Source organism: Sarcophilus harrisii, chromosome 3, assembly GCF_902635505.1.
Source record: "Sarcophilus harrisii chromosome 3, mSarHar1.11, whole genome shotgun sequence".
In the NCBI taxonomy this organism is placed as follows: domain Eukaryota; kingdom Metazoa; phylum Chordata; class Mammalia; order Dasyuromorphia; family Dasyuridae; genus Sarcophilus; species Sarcophilus harrisii.
The window spans coordinates 465,760,422-465,782,025 of record NC_045428.1 but is presented as its reverse complement, the minus strand read 5'-3'; the positions used below and the strand labels follow the sequence as shown (position 1 = coordinate 465,782,025).

The 21,604-nt window shown below is 37.7% G+C and overlaps 1 protein-coding gene across 6 annotated transcripts; it reads left to right on the top strand.

Moving 5' to 3' along the window:
• Positions 1-1,698: 1,698 nt before the first annotated feature.
• LOC100926906 (zinc finger protein 420) lies at positions 1,699-21,295 on the top strand. 6 transcript variants are annotated; one of them, XM_031960975.1, is made up of 5 exons: positions 1,701-1,870; positions 4,011-4,246; positions 11,483-11,609; positions 12,663-12,731; positions 19,168-21,295. In XM_031960975.1, exons 2-5 carry the CDS (start codon positions 4,214-4,216, stop codon positions 20,448-20,450), a joined length of 1,512 nt encoding a protein of 503 aa, XP_031816835.1. In that variant the 5' UTR covers positions 1,701-1,870; positions 4,011-4,213; the 3' UTR covers positions 20,451-21,295. The 6 variants fall into 6 exon arrangements, with proteins under 6 accessions (XP_031816837.1, XP_031816835.1, XP_031816834.1 ...); XM_031960974.1 differs by having other exon boundaries at positions 1,701-1,882; XM_031960976.1 differs by lacking the exon at positions 1,701-1,870 and adding an exon at positions 2,071-2,346.
• The last annotated feature ends 309 nt before the right edge of the window (positions 21,296-21,604 follow it).

The window sequence follows — 21,604 nt, the reverse complement described above, 5'->3', positions numbered from 1 at the left end:
CGAAGAAAATCCATTAGTAGACCAAAATACAGAGGTCTTGGCTTTAGTTAGAAATACTCATTAAGAGCATTGGGGGTAGAAGCAACCAACTACAGGAGAGTTGAGGCTACAGACACCTAGGAACAAGAAAGGTGGGGCCAGAAACACCTAGGAGCAAGAGAGGTAGGGCTATAGGCAACCCAGAAGGAGAGCTGGGCCAGGAATATCCAGGAGCAGGAGGGGCGGGGCTACAAACACCTAAAAGCAGGAGAGGTGGGGCCAGAGATAATCAAGGATGGGGCGTGTCTAGAAGCCCATCCACGTGCCGGAGGGGCGGGGCTATACACATCTAAGAGCAGGATAGATGGGGGTCAGAGACAACCCTGAAGGAGGGCGGGGCCAGAAATATCCAGGAGCAGGAGGGGCGGGGCTACAAACACCTAAAAGCAGGAGAGGTGGGGCCAGAGATAATCAAGGATGGGGCGTGTCTAGAAGCCCATCCACGTGCCGGAGGGGCGGGGCTATACACATCTAAGAGCAGGAGAGGTGGGGCCAGAGATAATCAAGGATGGGGCGTGTCTAGAAGCCCATCCACGTGCCGGAGGGGCGGGGCTATACACATCTAAGAGCAGGAGAGATGGGGGTCAGAGACAACCCAGCAGAGGGCGTGGCTAGAAACACGTAGGCGCTTGAGGGGCGGGGCTACAAACAGAAACAGGAAGAGGGTGTGGCTAGGGAGTCCTCCACCAACCGGGCATGGTGAGGCTTTTTCTTCTTCCGAGGGCTCTTTTCCCTGCAATGGCACACTCACTTAGGCTTAAGAAATGATGAATTCATTGATATTTAGGGGGAAAAATGGATAGACTTGCACAAAATAATTAGTGAAATAAGCAGAACTAAGACACAAAATAATTAGTGAAATAAGCAGAACTAAGACACAAAATAATTAGTGAAATAAGCAGAACTAAGACACGGTACATTATAAGGGCAATTGTTTTAAGAAGCGACTTTGAGCCATTCGTTTTGACTATTATTTGACTCAACTATAAAGCACCTAAGAAAGTGCTAAAGAATTGATAAATAGTTGTATAGTGCTTTTACATACACATAATACATCTAAATTTATATCTATATACGTATTTGTGTCTAATAGTAGCCATCTCTAGGCTAGTATGGAAAGAAGTTACAAGATAACCTTAAACAGCAAGTTATATTATATAACAGATTTGCAGTTTCACGTGCAATCTTTTTTCCCCCCTATTCCGTGCAATGGAAATGTATTTTAAAGTTCAGAATAAAAAATGAAAAATCCAAAACAATTCCCTCCCCAAATAAACACAAAGGGATACTACTCCCCGGTTTCTGAAGCCCCTGGGCACCTGGCCACGCCCAACGAGGGTCTTTTCCAAGAACATTCAGGAGGGGGAGAAAATATTATTCCGTCCTCAAAGCGTATAAGAATAAGAAGCTGGAACTCAGGGAACAGGGATCGCCCTAACTTCTTTTCATTCCCCAGAAACAAGACTCGCATAAATAAGGCCCCCTCTTCGACCGCTTTCTTCCATGGAGGCAGGGAGGGGCGGAGGGTGCAGCCCGAGCCTCGTGGAAGGGGCGGAGCAGGTCAGCGGCGTTGAGGTGGGGGAAGGGCTCAGGCTGGGGAGGGGGAAGGGGAGGCTCAGGGGCGGCCCACACAGCAGGGGGGAAGGGCTGGAGCGCCCCAGTCCGGGGATAGCGGGCGGCCCAGAGGCCTCTGGGAAATAGGAAGTCGGGAGCAATGGCGGCGGTCCTGGGTTATCTACATCTCTCTATGACAATTCTTAAGAGTTTGACCTGCTTGGCTCATTAACGGGACCAGGCTGTTTCCCAGGGAGCATCCTGCTCACAGCACCAAGTGAATGGATAAGTAATTTATGAAAGGAAGAAAGGGGGGCAGGGCGCACCTGGTGCTTCGGGGCACTCACCGGAGATTCTGTGATTGACAACGACAATAACGTTTTACTAGAGAGGGAGACTGGCACGGAATAGCGGGGAGGGGGGGAGGGAGGCACAGGGCCCGGCTCCAGCTGGGGGGATGGGACGGGGACGGGAAGGAATGGGAGGGGGAGGGGCAGAAAGAAAGCATCCCTCTTGTCACAAGGCTTAGGGACTCTGCGGTGGGGGCAGGGGGAATTTGAAGTCTCCTTTTTATTAAGTTCTTTGAGGAGAAAACAACTCTCTCCGCCACCTCGGAGGCACTTCCTGGAAATACCCAAAGCCCCCCAAAGTTATGAGCCCCTCTTGAGGTCCTGCTGCTCCAGACTTGGGCAGGTCCGGATGGAGCTGGAATAGACATATCCCAGCGCATCTTAGTTGGCTTCTGATCATTCAGTACGTAGTGACAGGTTGTGAATTTTGGTTAATATATGACATAACGTGTAGCTCAGGCCGTTTTGATCTTTGAGACAGTGGGAGCTGCCTTCCCAACTTACTCTTTTCAGTCTTTATTTCCTGCTAAAATTTCCTGACTAGAAGGGGAGGAAGGAAGTGCTCCGAGAAGGAGAACAGGATAGATTTTTTAAAAACACCCTGTAAGTGTTGGGATCTAGGCAAGTGATGGAGGGTGTGTTCTGAAAGAATTCAGGACTCAGGCTGGCTCCAAATCAAGGCATTAAGATTTATGCAATCAGGGGGCTAGCCTCTAGGAAAGAGTTAGCAACATAGAAGAACTAGACAAGGATTCTTATAGAGTACATGGTACTGATCACATCACAAGATGTTTAAGTTTGGGGGTTGCAGGACGAGTTTATTAACGTGAAGAGGTCCTAAAATCTTGGTGAAACTGTGTATATGGTTACCCAGAATGCATACAGAAAACTCATTTTTTAAGGGATAATAATGATATTATAATATAATATATATAATATAATATATAATGATTATAATATAATAATATAATATAATGATATTATAATATATATATGATATATAATGATTGTAATATAATATAATAATATAATATAATAATGATATTATAATATAATAATGATATTATAACTAGCATAAGTTCACCCAAGGATGACAAAAAAGGGGAAGTCACAGGTGCCATGTCAAGAGAAAGATTTGTTGATGGTTTGGGATGTTCTGCATCCTGTTGGTACTCCTTTCTTATTAGCTGATTTCTCTGGTATGTCTATACCAGGGCTGGCTGTCTTGCTCATTGTTGTAGTGATTCTGTGGGGGTTTGAGGCTGGGGACAACAATTAGAATCCCAACAATAGTATAAGTAACATAAGTTCACCCAAGGACCGCAAAACAAAGGAAGTTTGAAGGTGCCACATTGGGAAAAGTCCTTTCTGCCCTTTGTGGTACACCACATTCTGTGCTACTTTTATTGGATGATTTCTGTCTTATGTTTATAGCACCTGATGTGGTTATAGTATATGCTGATCTGCTTGTTGATTATAGGATTATAGGAAAAGTTCAAGCTGGCTGGAGGCAACAATTAGAATCTCATGAAAAGCATCCAGCAGTACTGCCTCCTTGCCCCTAGCACTCATGTTGGACCCAGGCACCAAAGCTCCTGCATTTCTATCTCACTTCTTTCGGAGTCTTCAGAGCCCCCTGCCAGGGGGATGAATCCCAGACTGGATTTTATTTCCCTGACTCAGAGTCCCCCTGCTCATTTTCTGTGGCTCTATCCCAGAACCCTCTCCATTCTTAACCTAAGCAAACTATCCTTCCTCCTCAAGAAGTCAGTATGTAGCCCAGATATTCCCTTTCCCTCTCCCTCTACTTCTCTCTCTCTTCCCTTCTTTCTCTTCACCCCCCCGCCCCCCCTCTTGCAACAGAGTTCCAGTTGAAGGGAAAGTTCTGACTCAGGGACCATTGAGGCTCTAACTAGTCTCTTGCCATCCCAGATCCCAAGCCCCTTCTGTCTTTTGGGTCTCAGTAGGAAAATGGAGGTATGGAGTTGGGTAGAAGAAAGAGTAAGAGAGGGTGACACCATCTCATTTCCAACCCTGACCCTGCCTGCTGCCTCCCTTTTAACCTAGGTTGGAGTCTCTCCTCTGAGGGCAAACCCAGGGACTTTATAACTCCTGTGGAATCTCTCCCTCCACAAATCCCTGTTGGACAGCCTCCTGCCTAGGAAGAGAAAGGAAGGAAGTTTCACTTTCTGGGATCCTTCTCCCTCTCCAGCTCTCACTCTGCAGAGGACCAAAACCTGGCCCAAGCAGGGAGCCCAGAGCCAGAGGGAATGGCCCCTGGGAACCACAGACCCCCACCCCAGGTAAGTGTTTTCTATCTACCAACTTGACCAACTTCAGCCAGAGACCATTTTCATAATCAGAGAGGATTGTCTTTGAAGATGGAAGTTTCTCTTACCTGTGAAATTGAGTGCATTAGTAACAATACTGCCCTGCTTTCTTTATCAGTATTTTGAACTGATTCATAGCATTTTGAGCATTTATTCTCCTTTCACCTTCTAAATTGCAGCCTACCAATGTTTGTTTTTTAAGTTCCCTCTCATTAAATTGACTGACAAAGAAAACCGCTTGGCTCTTTAGACTGTATTCTGTATAAATGATGTCGTTGCTTTCTTTATGCATACCTAGTTCTTCCTCTCCTCTATATAGAATTCCTCTCCCCTTTGTTCTTTTGGTGAAACTTTCCCTTTTAGCAATGGAAAGTCAAGGAAACCCCTTCCCACTAGAGTCTTATATGAACAAGTAGAGCTCTGGAGCCTTCCCCTGCTTTTGTCTTTTGCAGTGATGTCTTCACAGTAGAGATTGTTCTGGTACTATTCATTTCCTTCAGCCTCAGATCACACAAGTCTTCTCAGGTCTCTTTGAATCTCTCCGTTTTACCTTTTCTTAGGTCTAGCCAATGAGAGGTCACTGCTAACTACTGGAAATACAATGGAAGGAAAAATTCCTTCCTGCCTTATTGAAGCTTAATGGGGAAGACAAAATGCCCAAACAAGCTTTGTACAACTTGGAAAGGTGGTGTTCTTTGAGGGAAGGTTTTGACAGTTTTAGGAACAAGGGAAAAAACTCTTTTTCAGAAGGTGAAATTTTAGCTGTGACTTAAAAGAAGTCAGGAGGCCCAGGTAGAGAACATTCCAAGTATGAGGGACAGCTAATGGAAAGGCACAGAGTCAAGCCCATGGAAGGAATTTGTCAGAGATCATCCACGAGGCTAGTGTTCTTGGGTGAGGGAGGAGGTGGAAGAAGCAGTAAGGTGTTAAAAAAAAAAGTGAAGAGGAGATTGGGATATGCACCAACTATTTTCTAGGAACATTATAAATAATTTCTCATTTGATTCTTTTGCAAGAATTGTCAGGGCTCTTGCTCATGATAGCCAGAATAAGGCAGTAGAGGATGCAGCCAGGCTGATATATTATGTGACCCACACCATCAGTAGAAGATGGATATGTGTCTTTCTTATTCACAGATGTGACACACATGTATATTTGTATATTTTTTCATCTTTCTCTTCTCAAATGAACTTTGGGAAGAATATGTATTGAAATTATCGTGCATTTTTTAAAAAGCATCTAAACATAATAACAATTCATGATTTCACCTATGATCAATCCTGTTTCTCTTATATTTTGCTTACAGAAATGTTATCCCATTTCTAGATCTTTATTAAGCTTAGACTAAATTTAAAAACTAAAAAATCTTTGGCATCTTTCAAGTTTCCAATCAAGACCTTTTAAAGAAGATTTTCTGCTCCCCAAGCAGCTAGTTCTTTCCCCTGTCAGACTGATTACTTTCTGTCTATTTTTTATGTGTCCTGTAGGCATTTAGGTGACCCAGTGAATAAAGAGCTGGGTCTGAAATCAAGAAGAACTAAGTTCAAATGCTGCCCCAAATGCTTACACACTGTGTGACAGTAGCCAATCCACTTAACTTGCCTAGCTCAGTTTTCTTATCTTAAAGAATTAGGAAGATAACAATACCACCTTTCTAAGTTATTGTGAAACTAAATCAGTCAATAACACTTATTAAAGGCATATTTTGTGCCAGTATTGTACTAAACCTTAGGGGTACAAAAAGATGCAAAAGATAGTCCAAGTTTTTTGAGGGGCTTATAATTTAATGGGAAAATCAATATGTAAACATATATAAAACCAAACCATGTATAAGATAAAGAGGAAATAATTAACAGAGAAAAAGCACTAGAATTAAGAGTAATTGGGAAAAACTTCCCGAAGGGGATGAGGTTTTTGTTTAGACTTCAGGGAAGCCAGGCAGGTCAATAGTCTGAGCTGGGAAGGGAGAGCATTCCAGATATCAAGTACAGCCAGAAAAAAAATGCCAAAAGAGATGGAGTGTTTTGTTAATGAAATATCCAAAAAGTTAGTATCACTAAAAAGCAGAGTCTGTGTCATGCAATAAGGTATAAGAAGACTAGAAACATAAGAGGGGAATAGATTTTAAAGGATTTTGAATATCAAACCTCATTTTGTATTTGATTCTGGAGGTAATAGGGAACCACTGGAGTTTATTGAGTGGAGTGTTGAAATACTCAGATTTGCAGCTTAGGAAAATCACTGTAGTGGCTGATGGAGGATGAACTGGAGTGCGAAAAGAATTAGTAGCTATTAGTCCCATCAAGAAGGTTTTGTAATAATCCAGGTATGCGGTTATGAAGACCTGCCCCAGAGTAATGGCTGTGTCACTGTCAAAGGAAGTGACATAGAAATATTACAGGTAATTATTTTCCTTATCTATCATCTCTTCCCTTGGGATCATTGCCCTTTTGCCTTTGAATCCTGAGCTAACATAATCTTATCATAAGTGCTTAACTTACGTTACTGACTTTATGGTTGGAATCATTGTTCTCTCGTTCTGATACTTACTGGATGATTTGTTCTTTGAGGCTGTTTATGGCACATGGTTGGAACGTTGAAAGGGACTTTGGTAATATCTAGTCCTACTCATAAACAAAATGAATCTCCAGTAAGAATAAAAAATGGTCATCTAACCTCTACTGAAGACTTTCAGGGATGGGAGAGCTCTTCACTACCTCCTCTTCAAGCATCTTACTCCATCTTGGGACAGCTCTCATTATTAGGAGTGTTTAGTTTTGGTTTGGTTCAGTTTAGTGTAGTTTTTTTTTTTTTTTAAACTGTGTTTAAATTGACCTCTTTGTAACATTCATATGTTATTCCTAATTATTCTCTTTGGGTTCCAAACAATAGGTCTAAGTCCTCCATATGTTTATCTCTTCAAATAAGTGAGTACCATGTGCTTGTATTTTCTCAGTTGGGAATGAAATTTGACAAAGGCTGAAAGAGGATATTTTTCAAGCAAGATAAGATTTATTAGCAGTGATATGCTGCTTGTCAATATGGCAGCCAATAACTTGTTTACATTTATACCAAAGACACTGAGCAGCTGGACACCTTCCTTTGTATAGGTTTTAGGGAGTATAGAACAAAGACTAGAATAGGGTAGATGACATCATGGGATTGGGGATAAGATGAATGGTTGAAAGTTTGGGAATGGGTGCTAACAAAGATCTTTTCCCCCACTTCTTTCCTGAGACTAAAAAGTGCTCATTATTTGAGTGTGGGTGCAAGATTTAAAGATAATAAATTAGACCTTTTTGGACAGCAGTCCAGAAATCCTTGAAGAATAGCTTAGTAATATAAAGATGTTAGATTTCCTGCTTCTCCTAAGGTCAGTTTTTTCTTGAAGCAAGAATAATTTAGTGATTAGCAAGAGAGCTAGTTTTTCAACTAATCAGTTGAATCTGTGATCTGAGTTAAGAGACAAAGAAACATGACTCGAGCAGTTAAAGGACAACATCAATTACTTGAAAATACGAACAATAACAAAATGATACAGTATCAATTCAGTCTTCTTGTCCTAATATGTTTGTTTTAAAACCCAAGTAGCCCATTTTTGTAATTCTCAGATTCTCACCATTCTCAGATCCCTGGGAGTTATAGAATTTCTGACATTAAATTTACTGGATAGTTTCATTCTTATTTCTGTTCTTTCTTCCATCATATATACTTTTTTTTTTGGTGAGGCAATTCGAGTTAAGTGACTTGCTCAGGATCACACAGCTAGGAAGTGTTAAGCTTCTACGGTCAGATTTGAGCTCAGGTCTTCCGGAATTCCAGAGGTGATGCTTTATCCATTGCACCATCTAGCTGTCCCATCTATACTTTTTTTTTTGTAAACTAAGTTTGGTGGTGAGCTCCTTGTGACTCTTGGGACAAGAGTTTTATCTTATTATTGAAATTACTTGCTTTGTATCTTCAGGTTAGCGATTTTAATGTCATTTGTTGCTTTTGGATTTAGTTCTCCTGTAATATAGGAGACTTTTTCCTAGATCTGTAGTACTCATCAGTCTATCCCCAGAGTTCCCCCTCACCCCCACTCTGATCCACATTCTAAGAAGGATTCCTTTCCTTCAGGGGCGATCCCATCATTTCCTAAACAGCATCAAGTTCTTTTTTTTTTTTTTTTTTTTTTTAGTGACAATTTTATTCAGAATACAATTTCTCCTTGTTGATTATTATACCTTTTGAAAAATGAATTTCTTTTGAAGACCAGTCTATTTGTTATTTGTTCCTCTGCTGTTGAAAGAAAAATAAGGAGAAATGAGGAGAAGGAAAGACAAGAAGAGAGAGTAAAGAGAACTCATACTAGAGCTTTCCCACCATTACCGTCCTACATCTATTGTAGGCTTCATTCTCTTTGCTTGGAAGACAAACTGGTGCTTCTTTCTTAGATGGTTTTGGTGAATTGTTTTATCCTTTCCACCAAGGTGATGACACCAATGTCATCAAGACAACAGAAATCAGAAAAATATGTTTATTACACTCATAGTGTCCAATGCAGAGAAAAGGCCATCATATAGAACAACTAATAATTTATCAGTAACTTTAGAGAGAGCAGTTTCAGGAAAGTGAAGGTAAAAACCAATTTGAAAGGTTAAAAATTTGAGAAGTGAGGAAATGATTGAGGGTATGCAAACTGTTGGAGAAGTTAGTACAGAGTGGGATCAAATGACCACATAAAGGACTGACTGGCCTTGGCAAAGACAAGATTCTCTTCTTTGGGGGCCTGTAGGAAAGAAACTATTAGGAGATTACATGTAAGGGTTTTTATCTAAAGAGAATGGGAATATTTAGTCATTCAATAAACATTTATTAAGTACTTACTAAGTGCCAGGCACTACCATTAGTGCTAGAGATCCAAAAAAAAAAAAAAAATAGTAAACGACAGTTTGCTCTCAAAGAGCTCACAAAAAAATGGAGAGAAACAATAAGTAAACAAATAATAAGCAAACAAGTTAAAAAAAGGATAAATAGGATATAATTAAAGGAAGAAAGGCAAAGAATGAAGAATAGTTGGTAAAGGCCTTCTGTAGAAAGAGAAATTTTAGTTGGGACCTTGAAGGGAATTAGAAGGCAGAAATGAGGAGGGCGAGTATTTTGGCTGTGAAAAACAGCCTGAGAAATTATTTGGAGCAGAAGATAGAATGAGTTCTTATTGGAATAGCAAGGAAGCCAGTGTCTTCAGATCAAACTGTAGATGACAGGAAGTAAGGTGCAAAACTTAAGTGTTGCCCGGTCATGAAAGACTGAATGCAAAAAAAGTGTGCAAAAGTATTTAATCTTAGAGGTAGTAGAGAGCCACTGGAGATTATTGAATAGAGGAGTGACAGAAGTAGAAAATGGGAGAGGAAAGAAGATATCCAATTGAAGGGTAGGGTATAGAAGTCAGTCTGAGAAAGTCTTAAAGTAGTTGAGGCAGGTTAGAAATAAAGAGATGTCTGAGATTAGCTTTCTTCTTAAATGGAATTTTGGAATTCATAGACCTGTGTCAGGATAGTGAATGATGTATGGGAAAAGATTGGGGAGAAAAGAGGTTTGGCTTCTCTTGGGAATGATTTATTAGAGAATCAATTTGGAATCATTTGTCATAAAGAATTGACTGACTTCCTTTACAGAGAGCTCATGATATGAATAAATGACTGGGCAGTGAAGAATAGTGAGTAAGGAGACCCTAGTGTAAATTCTTGGGAATCTCAGTAAGTGGGGAGTGAACAATAAATTCATTAATTATTCAGAAGACAATTGATGGAAATAAAGGAAGTTAAAGATGAAATATAGATTCCAAATATAACATAAATCAGGTGTTTTAAAGAAACACTTTCTTTTAAAGAAAAGAAATTAGGGCAGCTAAGTGACTCTAGAGTGTCAGGCGTGGAGTCAGGGATACTTTTCTGAATTCGAATCTGGCCTCAGAAACTTACTAGCTATATGACCCTGGACATATCACTTAATCCTTTTTGCCTTTGTTTCTTCATTTATAAAAAGAGCTAGAGAAGGAAATGACAAACAACTTCAGTATTTTTGCCAGAAAAATCTAAATGGAGTCACAGACAATTGGACACCATTGAAAAATGACTGAACAACAAAAAAGAAGAAATCAAAAATTTGAAAAAGTGAAGATGGTGTAATACAATGATGAAAAAGTTTCTTGCAAATAGAGATTTTCAAAAGGTAAATCATATCACTGTAACATAAATGGAAGAAAATGAAAGAGCAGATCATTAAGTATCGAGTGCATTGTTCTGCGTACCACAGGTTGGCAAAACAGAGGACTCCTCAAGTATCAAGATGTTTTCAGATTTAGCCAAGCTCTGCTTATGATTTCTTTCATCAACCTACTTCTTAACTCATTCCCTTGATTCTTGATCGTCAGTGTTCTAGAGTTCTATGAGTATGTTTAGATTATCTTTTTTCTTATAAAGAACCTGGAAATGTCTGTCTCATGAATTAGCTCCAACTCCACTTAATGAAATATCACATGTTATGTCTTTGACACCTCATACGCAAAGCCTTTTCAAGCCTTAATAGAATGATAGATATCTCTTCTTTACTTGGATGGAAACAATCTCATATGCTATTCAGTTCATTTTAGATTGTGATTAATATCTCTTAAGAATATTCTCTAAATAAGATGTTATTTCTGACTTTTAGGAAATTAAATAAATTTTTTTTTCTCTTTCTCTTCAGAGATCATGAGAAATATTTTAGTCTTTCAAAGCACAGTGCTTGATGTGTTTTACAAATTCTTTAGGGAATTATATCACTTATGACAGTTTTGATGAGGAAGAAATTTCAAATCACCTTGTTTTTTTTCAACAGTTCTGATGTGGAAGAAATTTCATAGAAATTTCATATCACCTTGTTTTTCTCTTTCAGAGATCCTCATCTCTTACTGAAGACATAACTTCTCTAATTCCATATAGAATAACACTTCATAGTTATACATTTTTAAGCTTTCCAACTGAAAATATAAAATGCTTTTTTCAATATTCCATTGGACTTTTCATGACAATAGTTTCAAGTGTTGACTCTAACACTCAAAGGGTATGACCTTTGGAACAGTCCTTTTGCTTTAGTTTGCTTTTGTATATTTGTGAGTATTGCACTAGATCAATTCTGAAGTGTGTCTTTCAACTCTAAATCCTTTGCGTTTTGATATTTTAGGAGTTGGTGACATTCAAGGATGTGGCTGTAGATTTCTCCCCAGAGGAGTGGGGTCTGTTGGACCATGCTAAGAAAGAACTGTACAAAGATGTCATGCTGGAGAATGCTCAGAATTTACTCTCCCTGGGTAAGGACCACTTCCTCTGGCAATTCTGAATATGCCATCAAAAGGAGTGTCTTCATTCCCCTAGTGGGCAGTATTTCAGGCATTTGGCAGTTCTTAGATTTGATGCCGATCTCCTGTATCCAAGAGACAAGGTCCTCCTGATGCTTTGGTTTTCCTATGAAAGATTTTTGTGTTGTATGATTGAGAACTGGGAGTTTCCTTTGTTGTTCCTAAAGATGTCTCCTCCTGGTTCAAAGCAGCTTCAGGTCAAGGATCAGACCAATGGTACTGAATCTCAGACTTGGAGTGAATCTCAGGCATTATGTATTTTAACTTCTACCTGGAAGTGAATTTGTTTGCAAAATCTCTAATAATTGTTCATGTAGCTTTGCCTTGAATATGGGCAATGATAGAAACCTTCCTTCTCCTAAGACCTTTCTTCTTCTTTGGGAAAAATTTTTGTGTTTGAAATTTTTTTTTGATAATAAGGATAAATTTGTAGCTCACTGCTTATGGTATTATTCTTAGAGCACTAGTATAGTAAGTATGTCCTTGTTTTTCCTTTGTATATACCCCAGACTCTAGTATAGATACAGAGAAATAAAGGGAAGGGAATAAATATTTATATACAATTCCTATGAGCCAGATTCTATGCTAAGGGCTTTCTTTATGCATATTATCTCATTTGATTCTCACAGCAATCTTTTGGTTTTGGTGCTATTATTATACCCATTTTATAATTGAAAAAACTAAGGCAAATAGAAATTAAGTTACTTGCCTTGGGCACAGAGTTAATAAATGTCTGTTGCCAAATTTGAACTCCTATCTTCCTGACTCTAGGCCAATGCTTTCTCCTCTGTACCATCTTGTCTCTAACTTCTAGAAAATGGAGGCCCTGGAATTTGCATGAATCTTCCTGAACCCCCAAAAATTCCCAGCAATGCCTACCCCAGAAACTCTTTGAGTAGTTCTTGAAACCATTTTGCAATCTCTGCTTGCAGTCCCCTTTTCCTAATGAGGATTAAATTATAATTTTCTCTTTATCCTCATCCCTAACTTATTCCCCATGCCCAGGGCTTCCAGTTCCCAGAGAATATTTGATCTCCCATTTTGAGCAAGAAGGCCTGAGGAGCTCCTGTACAGGTGAGTGAGGTGAAAACCAGTGTATGTGGGCTGTTCATCTCCTGAGGCTTCTGAAAGGCTCTAGACTTGGGGAAAGGAATACCTGATTTGGGATTCATTTTAGCAGTGAGATCTTGGTCAGGTCACTGCACCTCTGTGCCCTGCTTTCCTCAAGTATAAAAGGAGGGGGTTGGACTCCATGGATTTTTAGTTCTCTTTTAGTAATAAATCAGTGATCCTGGAAGAACTTCGGGACTTGGGACTCTCCTGCCGCCATTTCAAAAGGGCCAAGTCCGTCTAATACAAGCTTGCTGTTAGGCCTTCCTTAGGTATTTATTAAGTGCTCAGTGTGTCAGACTCTGTGCCAAGCACCAGGGTTATAAAAATATAAGACAGACATTGCCTGCTCTCAGTAAGCTCACAGACTAGTGAGAAAGACAGCATGGACACAGTACATAGCATAAGGGCGGCAGGCACTAGGGTAAGAAAAAATAGACATCTTGTCAAAAGTGGAGTTTTACCTTGTATTTCAGATAAATCAGGTGGAGCATTCTCAGTGTAAGGGCCAGCTAGGGAAAGCTTCATAGGGTGGGAAAATGGAGTGTCCTGTTAATGGGGTAGAAAGAAGCCCTGTACTTCACTGGAGTATACATCTGTGGAGTTGGGAGTAAGGTGAAAAGGGGTCAGAGAGGGGCAGATGATAAAGTGCTGCAGCGGCCCAACAGAGGAATCTGTTTTTATGTTGGCAGCAAGGAGCCTCTGGGGTTTTTTGAGTAGGGAGTGATATGATTAGGCGAGAGCTTTAAGAAGATGACTTTGACAGCTGGTTGGAGGATTGAGTGGACTGGGAAGAACTGAAGCATGGGTCCCAACCATTCAGTTCTTGCAGTGCATTTGGTGTAAGGTTATTAATCCTGACTGAACCAAGGAAAGGGCTATGTTGGGAGAGAAAGGTATGTATTTGAGAGAGGTTACAAAGGTGCAATCAATAGGAATAGATTAGATGTAGGGGAGAGGAATGTGTGAGAAATAATGAAGAGTGAGTGGCACATAGGTTACGAGCCTCGGTAAGTGGAAGAATTGTGCCCTAGATAGTAATAGGAACACAAGAAGATGGGAGCATTGGGGAAAAGATAAGTTTAGCTTTGGATGTGTTATAAATCACACTAGGAAAGAGAATTGCCCCAAAATCTTAGAGGAAAGAGAAGAGAGTATCAGGAAAAAGTGATTAATTAACAGTTGTCAGAAGCTGTAAAAAGGGTAAGAAGAATAAAGATTAAGAAAAAATCATTGATTTTATTAGGAATTGGGAGATCACTGGTAACTTTGGAAAGAGATGTTTCAGTTGAACAATGAAATTGGGGGCCAGATTGCAGAGTTTTGAAGAAAATAAGAGGAAAGTAAATAGTGACAACAGTTATAGATGGTCATCTCCAGTTATTTAGCCATATAAGGGCTGGACAATATAGGACAACATATGATGGGGAGGAAGGAATCAAGTGAATTTTTTTTTTTATATGAATCTAGGAGACATGTTTGTTGTTTCCTAGGAACTAAAACAAGATGTAGTTGACAGAGAAAGATTCTAAAGTAGTGGGGAAAAATAGAGTCATATAAGGAATATTCTGGGGTAGAGGTTTGGATGAAGTAGAAATATTTATTTATATATATATATGAATTTTCTTTGACAAGCAGGAAGGATCCCTTCTTACTTGAGCTTGAGGAAGAAAAGGAAAAGAACATATATGATATATGTGAAATGAGGAGGTGATAAGATAGTACTAGGTAAATGTCCCTTTTTTAGTGAAATAACAAGAGCATGTTCTGATTAGAAATCATATAGGGGAGCAAATGGTATGGGAAGGTTGAGGAGACATGAAAAGATCTGAAAAAAATTCTGTGGTATAATGTCAAAGGATTGGCTTACCATAGTGAGAGCCCAGCTGAGAGTATGTACCCTAAGAGAATAGAGGTTTATGAAGGAGAAAATAATCAGGGTAGAAAGAATCAAAATGATAATAACAATAATAATACTTAACAATTATATTGTGCCTAATCTGCCAAGAGTTCTACAAATATTGTTTTTTTAAATAATAATAGCTTTTTACTTTTCAAAATACATGCAAAGATATTTTCAACATTCACCCTTGTAAAATCTTGTGTTCCAAATTTTTCTCTCTCCCAATATTATCTTATTTGGTCCTCACAACAATCCTAGGAAGTAAGTCCTGTTTATTTCTTTCATAATACAGATAAATTGAGGCAAAGAAGTACTGTGATTTTTGAAATATTTGCATGTAGTTAGTTTCTGAGCTTAATTTGAAGTTGTTGCTCGACTTCTGCCCCATTGCTCTATCCACCAGGCTATTCAGCTGTCTCATGGTGGAAAATGAATTTCTATCCTAGAAGATGTTTCTAAGAGGAGAGATTAAAAAAGAAGAGCTTCTTAAGAGCTGGAAACTAGTGGGAAGTTTTAACTATAGAAGACTAGTGTTGATCTTGTTCTCTTCCCCCACCTACATTTTTCCTTCAAAAGCTGCAGTCTTCAAAAGAAGTAAAGATGATAAGAGAATGTGATAGAGAAAAGATAATTTTCATAAATGATTATAAAAACTGAGGATGATAGAATGCATTAAAAACGAGAACCCAACATTTTGTGTATAAGAAAAACCCTTGATACAAAGATTCACAGGATTAAAATGAAGGGATGTTATTTTGTAATACAGTTTGGAATTATGTTCCCAAAGTTATTCAACTGTATATATCCTTTCATTCAGCGATAACTGCAAGTAAACCTGCAAACTAAAGAGATCAGAAAAAGAGGGAAAAAGCACATTGGCCCAACAAAAAATTACAGATGGCAGTTTCTTGTTGCAAAAAAAAAAAAAAAAAAAAAAAAAATTGAAACAAAGTTGATGACCATGTATGTTGACAAATGTTTGAGAAAATAGTGGACCAAGTATAAAATAGGACTTTATTGTTTCGTAAGAAAAAACAGTTTCAAAAAAACCTGGGAAAAGTTCTCTGAACTAAGAGAATAGTGAACAAAAAACCCAAGAGAATAGCTCATATTTTAACAAAACTGATCAATGCCAAAGAATAACCATTATACCAAAACCAAAAGTTCTGGTTTTATGTTTTAAAATTTTTTGTTCTTAGAATTGCTTTGAAAAATAACTAAAAAGTATTGTGATCCCTACTCATCATTTAATGTAATATTTGAAATGTTCTTTTAGATGTATGTATTAAGTGCTTAGCATAGTGTTACTGATAATTTTGCTTCCCATAGTTCCAAATTAGTGCTTCCATTAGACTCAAATATTATAAAATATAAAAATGTGTTATCCTTCTGATTTTTAAAACTAAACAAAATTATAAATTCATAAAATATTTCATAAAATATAAAAAGCATGAAATAATTTTTAAAGTTTCATGTTGGGCTTTCTCTAAGAATTATTTTAAAAATATAATAGCAGTAATAATTATAGTTACCATGACCATATGACCATAAATACATGCCAGCATTGATGTCAGAAATGGGAACAACAGATTGCCTGAGAAACAGTATATGGGCCAACTAGGATTTCTTGAGATTGCCAACCTAAAGAAGCAAAGAACATTTGTATATAAAGTTTATGTAGATTTTAGGGAGTGAGGAATGGTATAGGATGTTGGGACAAAAGTTGATTGGTCAAGGTCCTTGTTGCTGGGGCTGAAGGATGATCTGCGGCAATAGCCCTTGTGCCTGGTTTCAGGGTCCAATAAAATTTGGGGCAATTGCTGCTATTTCTGAGAAGAGGTTGTAAAACAAGATATTGTAGCATATCTTCTTTTGGGTTACTTGCATTACAAGTACTGATAGGAGAGTACAGCTTTTAAAAATAATTAGCTCATTTGATTCATTCAACAACCCTGAAAGGTAGGATGTGACTATTATCCCCATTTTATATTTGAGGAAATTAAGGCAAATAGAAATTAAGGGATTCACCCAGGCTCACACTGTTAAGTGAAGCCAGAATTGAACTCAGGTCTTTCTGATTTAAGGCCCATCTCTCTATCTGCTACCAATTACATTTTTATTTATAACCAGAATAAAGTGAATGATCCTTTATATGGGTATGAGATGTAAAATGGGAGGAGAATTTTATAAGCTCTCTTGGTGAGAGATGGAAATTCATTTTTTGTTACTAGTTCCCTAACCTGTCAACAAATAAAATATGAGTTAAAGTATACAAGATCTGTAGTCACTTAATGTATTTTGTTAATTAGCTAATAACAAAATAGTATATCAATTAATAAATGCACTTGAAAGTCAATTGCATGTATTGCTTCAGTTTTCTTTTTTAAAAATTATGTTTATGTATAAAACAACCTTTTAAAGAGATCTTCTTAACTGGCTTTTTCTGCCATGGAATATTGGTTACATTTTCACCAAAAGTGCTGAGGAATTGACCCAAGTAGCTAAATATCTGAGAATCATCCTCATAGTAGAATAGTAATATAAGAAGATAAGGTAAAAAAAAAAAAAAAAAAAAAAACCAACACCTTAACACTTCAACAAGAAATAATATGTTTACTGTCTACATAGAACATTTGTGATGATCCATGATTTTTTAAATATGGCTTGTAATGCACATGCCTAACAGTCATGGATCTTGATTACATACCTTACCTTGCCTTGTATCCTGCAAGAACAAAAATATTTGTAACATCTTGATCTGGTGATTACATCACTAATGAAGATGATTACAAAATAATTGTAGAAGGAAGTACTCTGGTGCAGTGACAAAAAGCAAGTGAGGGTCTTTGCATGCCTATGACCTTCCATTGGGGATTAATTTGTATATGAATGTCCAAACTTAGGATTTGGAAACAATTTGATGACAGTTTGAGAAACTGAAGAAATCTGTTGCACTTAGAAGAAATCAGTTTGATGCATTCACTGCATGAATGCCAAATGCTTTGTATGCCTAATCATGATGTTTGAGACTCAATGAAGAAAGGGACTGATTATGCTTTAAATATTCACATACTTGTTTTCCCAGAGGAAAAAAATGTATTTATAACAAAATTAAGTAATTTACTGCTTAAGGTAGCATGAAATTTTAGGTCAAATCCTTTGGTCTATCATTACCAACTCCCAAGGGATCCTTGATCCCCCCTACATTATTAGTCCTCCAGCAAATGGGAAGTATTGCTGGAGGACTAATAATGTAGCATGCCATCTACTTTTTGAAAGCACATGGAAGATGGTTTTAAAATCCATTATGAGAAATAATTTTGCACATGAGAAATAAGTTTTTTATCGTGTTTATTATAAGGATTTTTTAAAATTAAAGCAACAGTGTCATTCAAAGATAAAAATTTTAAAATAAAGAGATAATAGCTATCTTAAAAAAAGGTATGAGCCAGAATAGAATCTAAAATGCCTTAGGTAAAAACAAAAAAAAACAGGGTTAGTACTCATGATAAGATCTCATTTTCAGTTAGCAACAATAATAAAAATTTAAAAGGGATCACCAATGCAATTATGTTATGTTAAAAGATATGATAGATAATGAAAAATGTGAAAATTTTAGTATATGTGTAATAAATGGCATAATATCTACATATCTGATTAAATTATAAGAAAAGGTAAATATAACTAGAAATTACTATAGGGCAGTTGAAAAGAGTAAATCTGTTTCTCAGCTTAGTGTGAAATTCACAGAAAATGGCAATATGGTATTGTATCAAAATTGGTCAGTATAGGACAGTAGAAAGATTAATCTGAACATATAGAATAAGATTGTAATCAACAGTATTTTTGAAGAAAGTGGAATGGAAACAAATCTGTCTAATGCAATAGACAGGTCACACTCAGTTGCTGGCTTTGAGTACTAGTCTCAGCTGCTAGGATTTGGGTTGGGTTACTTTGCCATTCAGAGTTCATTGCCTGAATTATAAAGTATAATGAGAATCCCAGCTTTGCCTGTATCTCATGTGTGTTGTGAAGACCCAATGTGATTGGATTATTTGTGGAATTCTTTGTTAGTTAAATCACCTTATAGTTACCAAGTAATAGCATTTTCATATGATTTAATTAAGTTTGAAAGCTCTTCTTTTTGATTGAGGGAATTAAATATCATTCAGTTTTGTTGTTGTTGAGTCATTTCAGACTCCCTGTGGTACATTTGGGGTTTTCTTGGTAAAGGTACTGGAGTGGCTTGCCATTTCTTTCTCCAGCTCATTTTCCAGATGAGGAATTGAGAAATAACAGATTAAGTGATTTACTCAAGGTTTACAAAGTTAGTAAATGTCTAAGCCAGATTTGAACTCAGATACTCCTAACTCCAGGGCCAACACTTAATATACTTTCCCACTTAGTTGCCCATCTTTCAGTTTATTTTCTGAGAAAGGAAGGAAGAGGATATATTTATAACATTTGTGTGTATATATGTATGTTTACTTTCTTCAGATTCAGAGACCAGATTTGATGTGAAGGAATCAACTGGAAAGCTGAAAGTATTCTCATGGAATGACTATTCTCAATATAGTCAGTGCAGTGCTGGTCATGCTAATCATCAAAGAACTCACACTGGAGAGAAACGTTATGAATGTAATCAATGTAAAAAGACTTTCAGAATGAGCTTCCATCTAACTACACATCAGAGAATCCACACTGGAGAGAAACCTCATGAATGTAATCATTGTGGAAAGACTTTCACACAGCGTTCCAGTCTTTATGTGCATCAAAGAATCCACACTGGAGAGAAACCTTATGAATGTTATCATTGTGGAAAGACTTTCACACAGCTCTCCAGTCTTGCTGAACATCAGAGAATCCACACTGGAGAAAAACCTTATGAATGTAATCAGTGTGGAAAGACTTTCAGAATTAGCTCCCATCTTGTTGTACATCAGAGAATCCATACAGGCGAGAAACCTTATGAATGTAATCATTGTGGAAAGGCTTTCTCACAGCACTCTGGTCTTGCTGAACATCGGAGAATCCACACTGGAGAGAAACCTTATGGATGTAATCAATGTGGCAAGACTTTCAGAAGTAGCTCCCATCTTGTTGTTCATCAGAGAATCCATACAGGAGAGAAACCTTATGAATGTAATCAATGTGGAAAGGCCTTCAGATGCCGCTTCACTCTTTGTAGACATCAGAGAATTCACACTGGAGAGAAACTTTTTGAATGTAATCAATGTGGAAAGACTTTTACCTGCACATCACATCTTTTTAAACATCAGAGAAGTCACAATGTAGAGAAACCTTATGAGTGTAATCCATGTGAAAGACTCCCACACAGTCCTCCAGTCTTGCTTGAACATCAGAGAATCCACAATGGAGAGGATTCTTATGAATGTAATCAAGAGGGAAAGACTTTCAGAAAGAGCTCCCATCTTGTACATCAGAGAATTCGCACTGGAGAGAAACCTTATGAATGCAGTCAATGTGGGAAGGCTTTCCGATGCCTTTCCACTCTTTATACACATCAGCTAATCCACAGTGGAATAAAACCTTTTGAATGTTATCAATGTGGAAAGACTTTCAGGTGTACATCATATCTTTTTAAACATCAGATGATACACACTGGAGAGAAACCTTTTAAATGTAATCAATGTGAAAAGACTTTCACAAGGAGCTCCAGTGTTACTTATCATCAGAGAATCCACACTAGAGAGAAACTTCTTAACTGTCTGGAGTATGGGAAAACTTTTAAGGTACACTCTCATCTTACTAAACAATAGAAAGTCCATACTAGAGGAAATACTTCATTAATGTAATAGATGTGGAAAATCACCCAGACTAGAGTTACCTCTTATATAGAAATCACATCTCTGTAATGCACATGTAAAGACATTCAAATGTAGTGTGGAGCTTATTAGACATCAGAAACTTCATCTTGGGAACAAACCCTATATGGACACATTATGGGAAAACCTTTGGCCAGAGATCATCTCAGAGATTCATAGTAGAGAGAAGGCTTTGGAATATATTCAATGAGAACCTGCCTTTTCCTGGAAGATGAATGTCACTAGACATTCACATTGGAAGGAAGCCTTATAAAAGCAGTACTTATGGGGAAGGCTTTCACCTAAAGCTTGTATATGTATGTACACTGGAAAAACCTTGCTTGGGATAAAACTTATGGATCTAATTAATATGGGAACCTTTCCTAAAGCATAAATTTTTCATTAGACATCCCAAATTTCATATTGTGTATAAAGATTAAATTATCTTACAGTGGATTAAATATTTCTCTGAAATTCTAAGGTTTCTCATTATTCTTTTATAATATTCTTCTATGGCATTTTCATAACATAACCTCCTTTTGTTTTTTTGAGGCAGTTGGGGTTAAGTGACTTGCCCAAAGTCACACAGCTAGTTAGTGTGAAACTATATTTGAAATTGCTACCTCTTGGCTCCAGAGCTGGTGATCTTTCCACTGTGCCAGTTAGCTATCTTTCCTCCCACTCCCACAGTGGCATAAGTTCTGCCATTTCCCAGTCAATTGGTACTCACTGTTTTTCTTGATGTTAGCTGACAAAATATTTTGTTATCTGTTGGACTTTTTTGACAATTACATGTAAAATAGTTTTAAAGATTAATTTATTAATATTTTCATTTTCATATTTTCCCTTCTCCCTGCTGTTTCTCCTCCTTGAGACAGCAAGCAATTTAATATAAGATTATACATGTGCAATCATTCAAAACATGGTTCCATATTAGTCATTTGTGAAAGGAAAAACAGATTTTCCCCAAAAAAAACATAAAAACATTTAAAGTGAAGAATAGTATGCTTTGATGTGCATTCAAATTCCACCAGTTCTTTCTTCAGAGTTGAATAGCATTTTTATCATACATCCTTTGGAATTGTCTTGGATTGTTATATTGCTGAGAA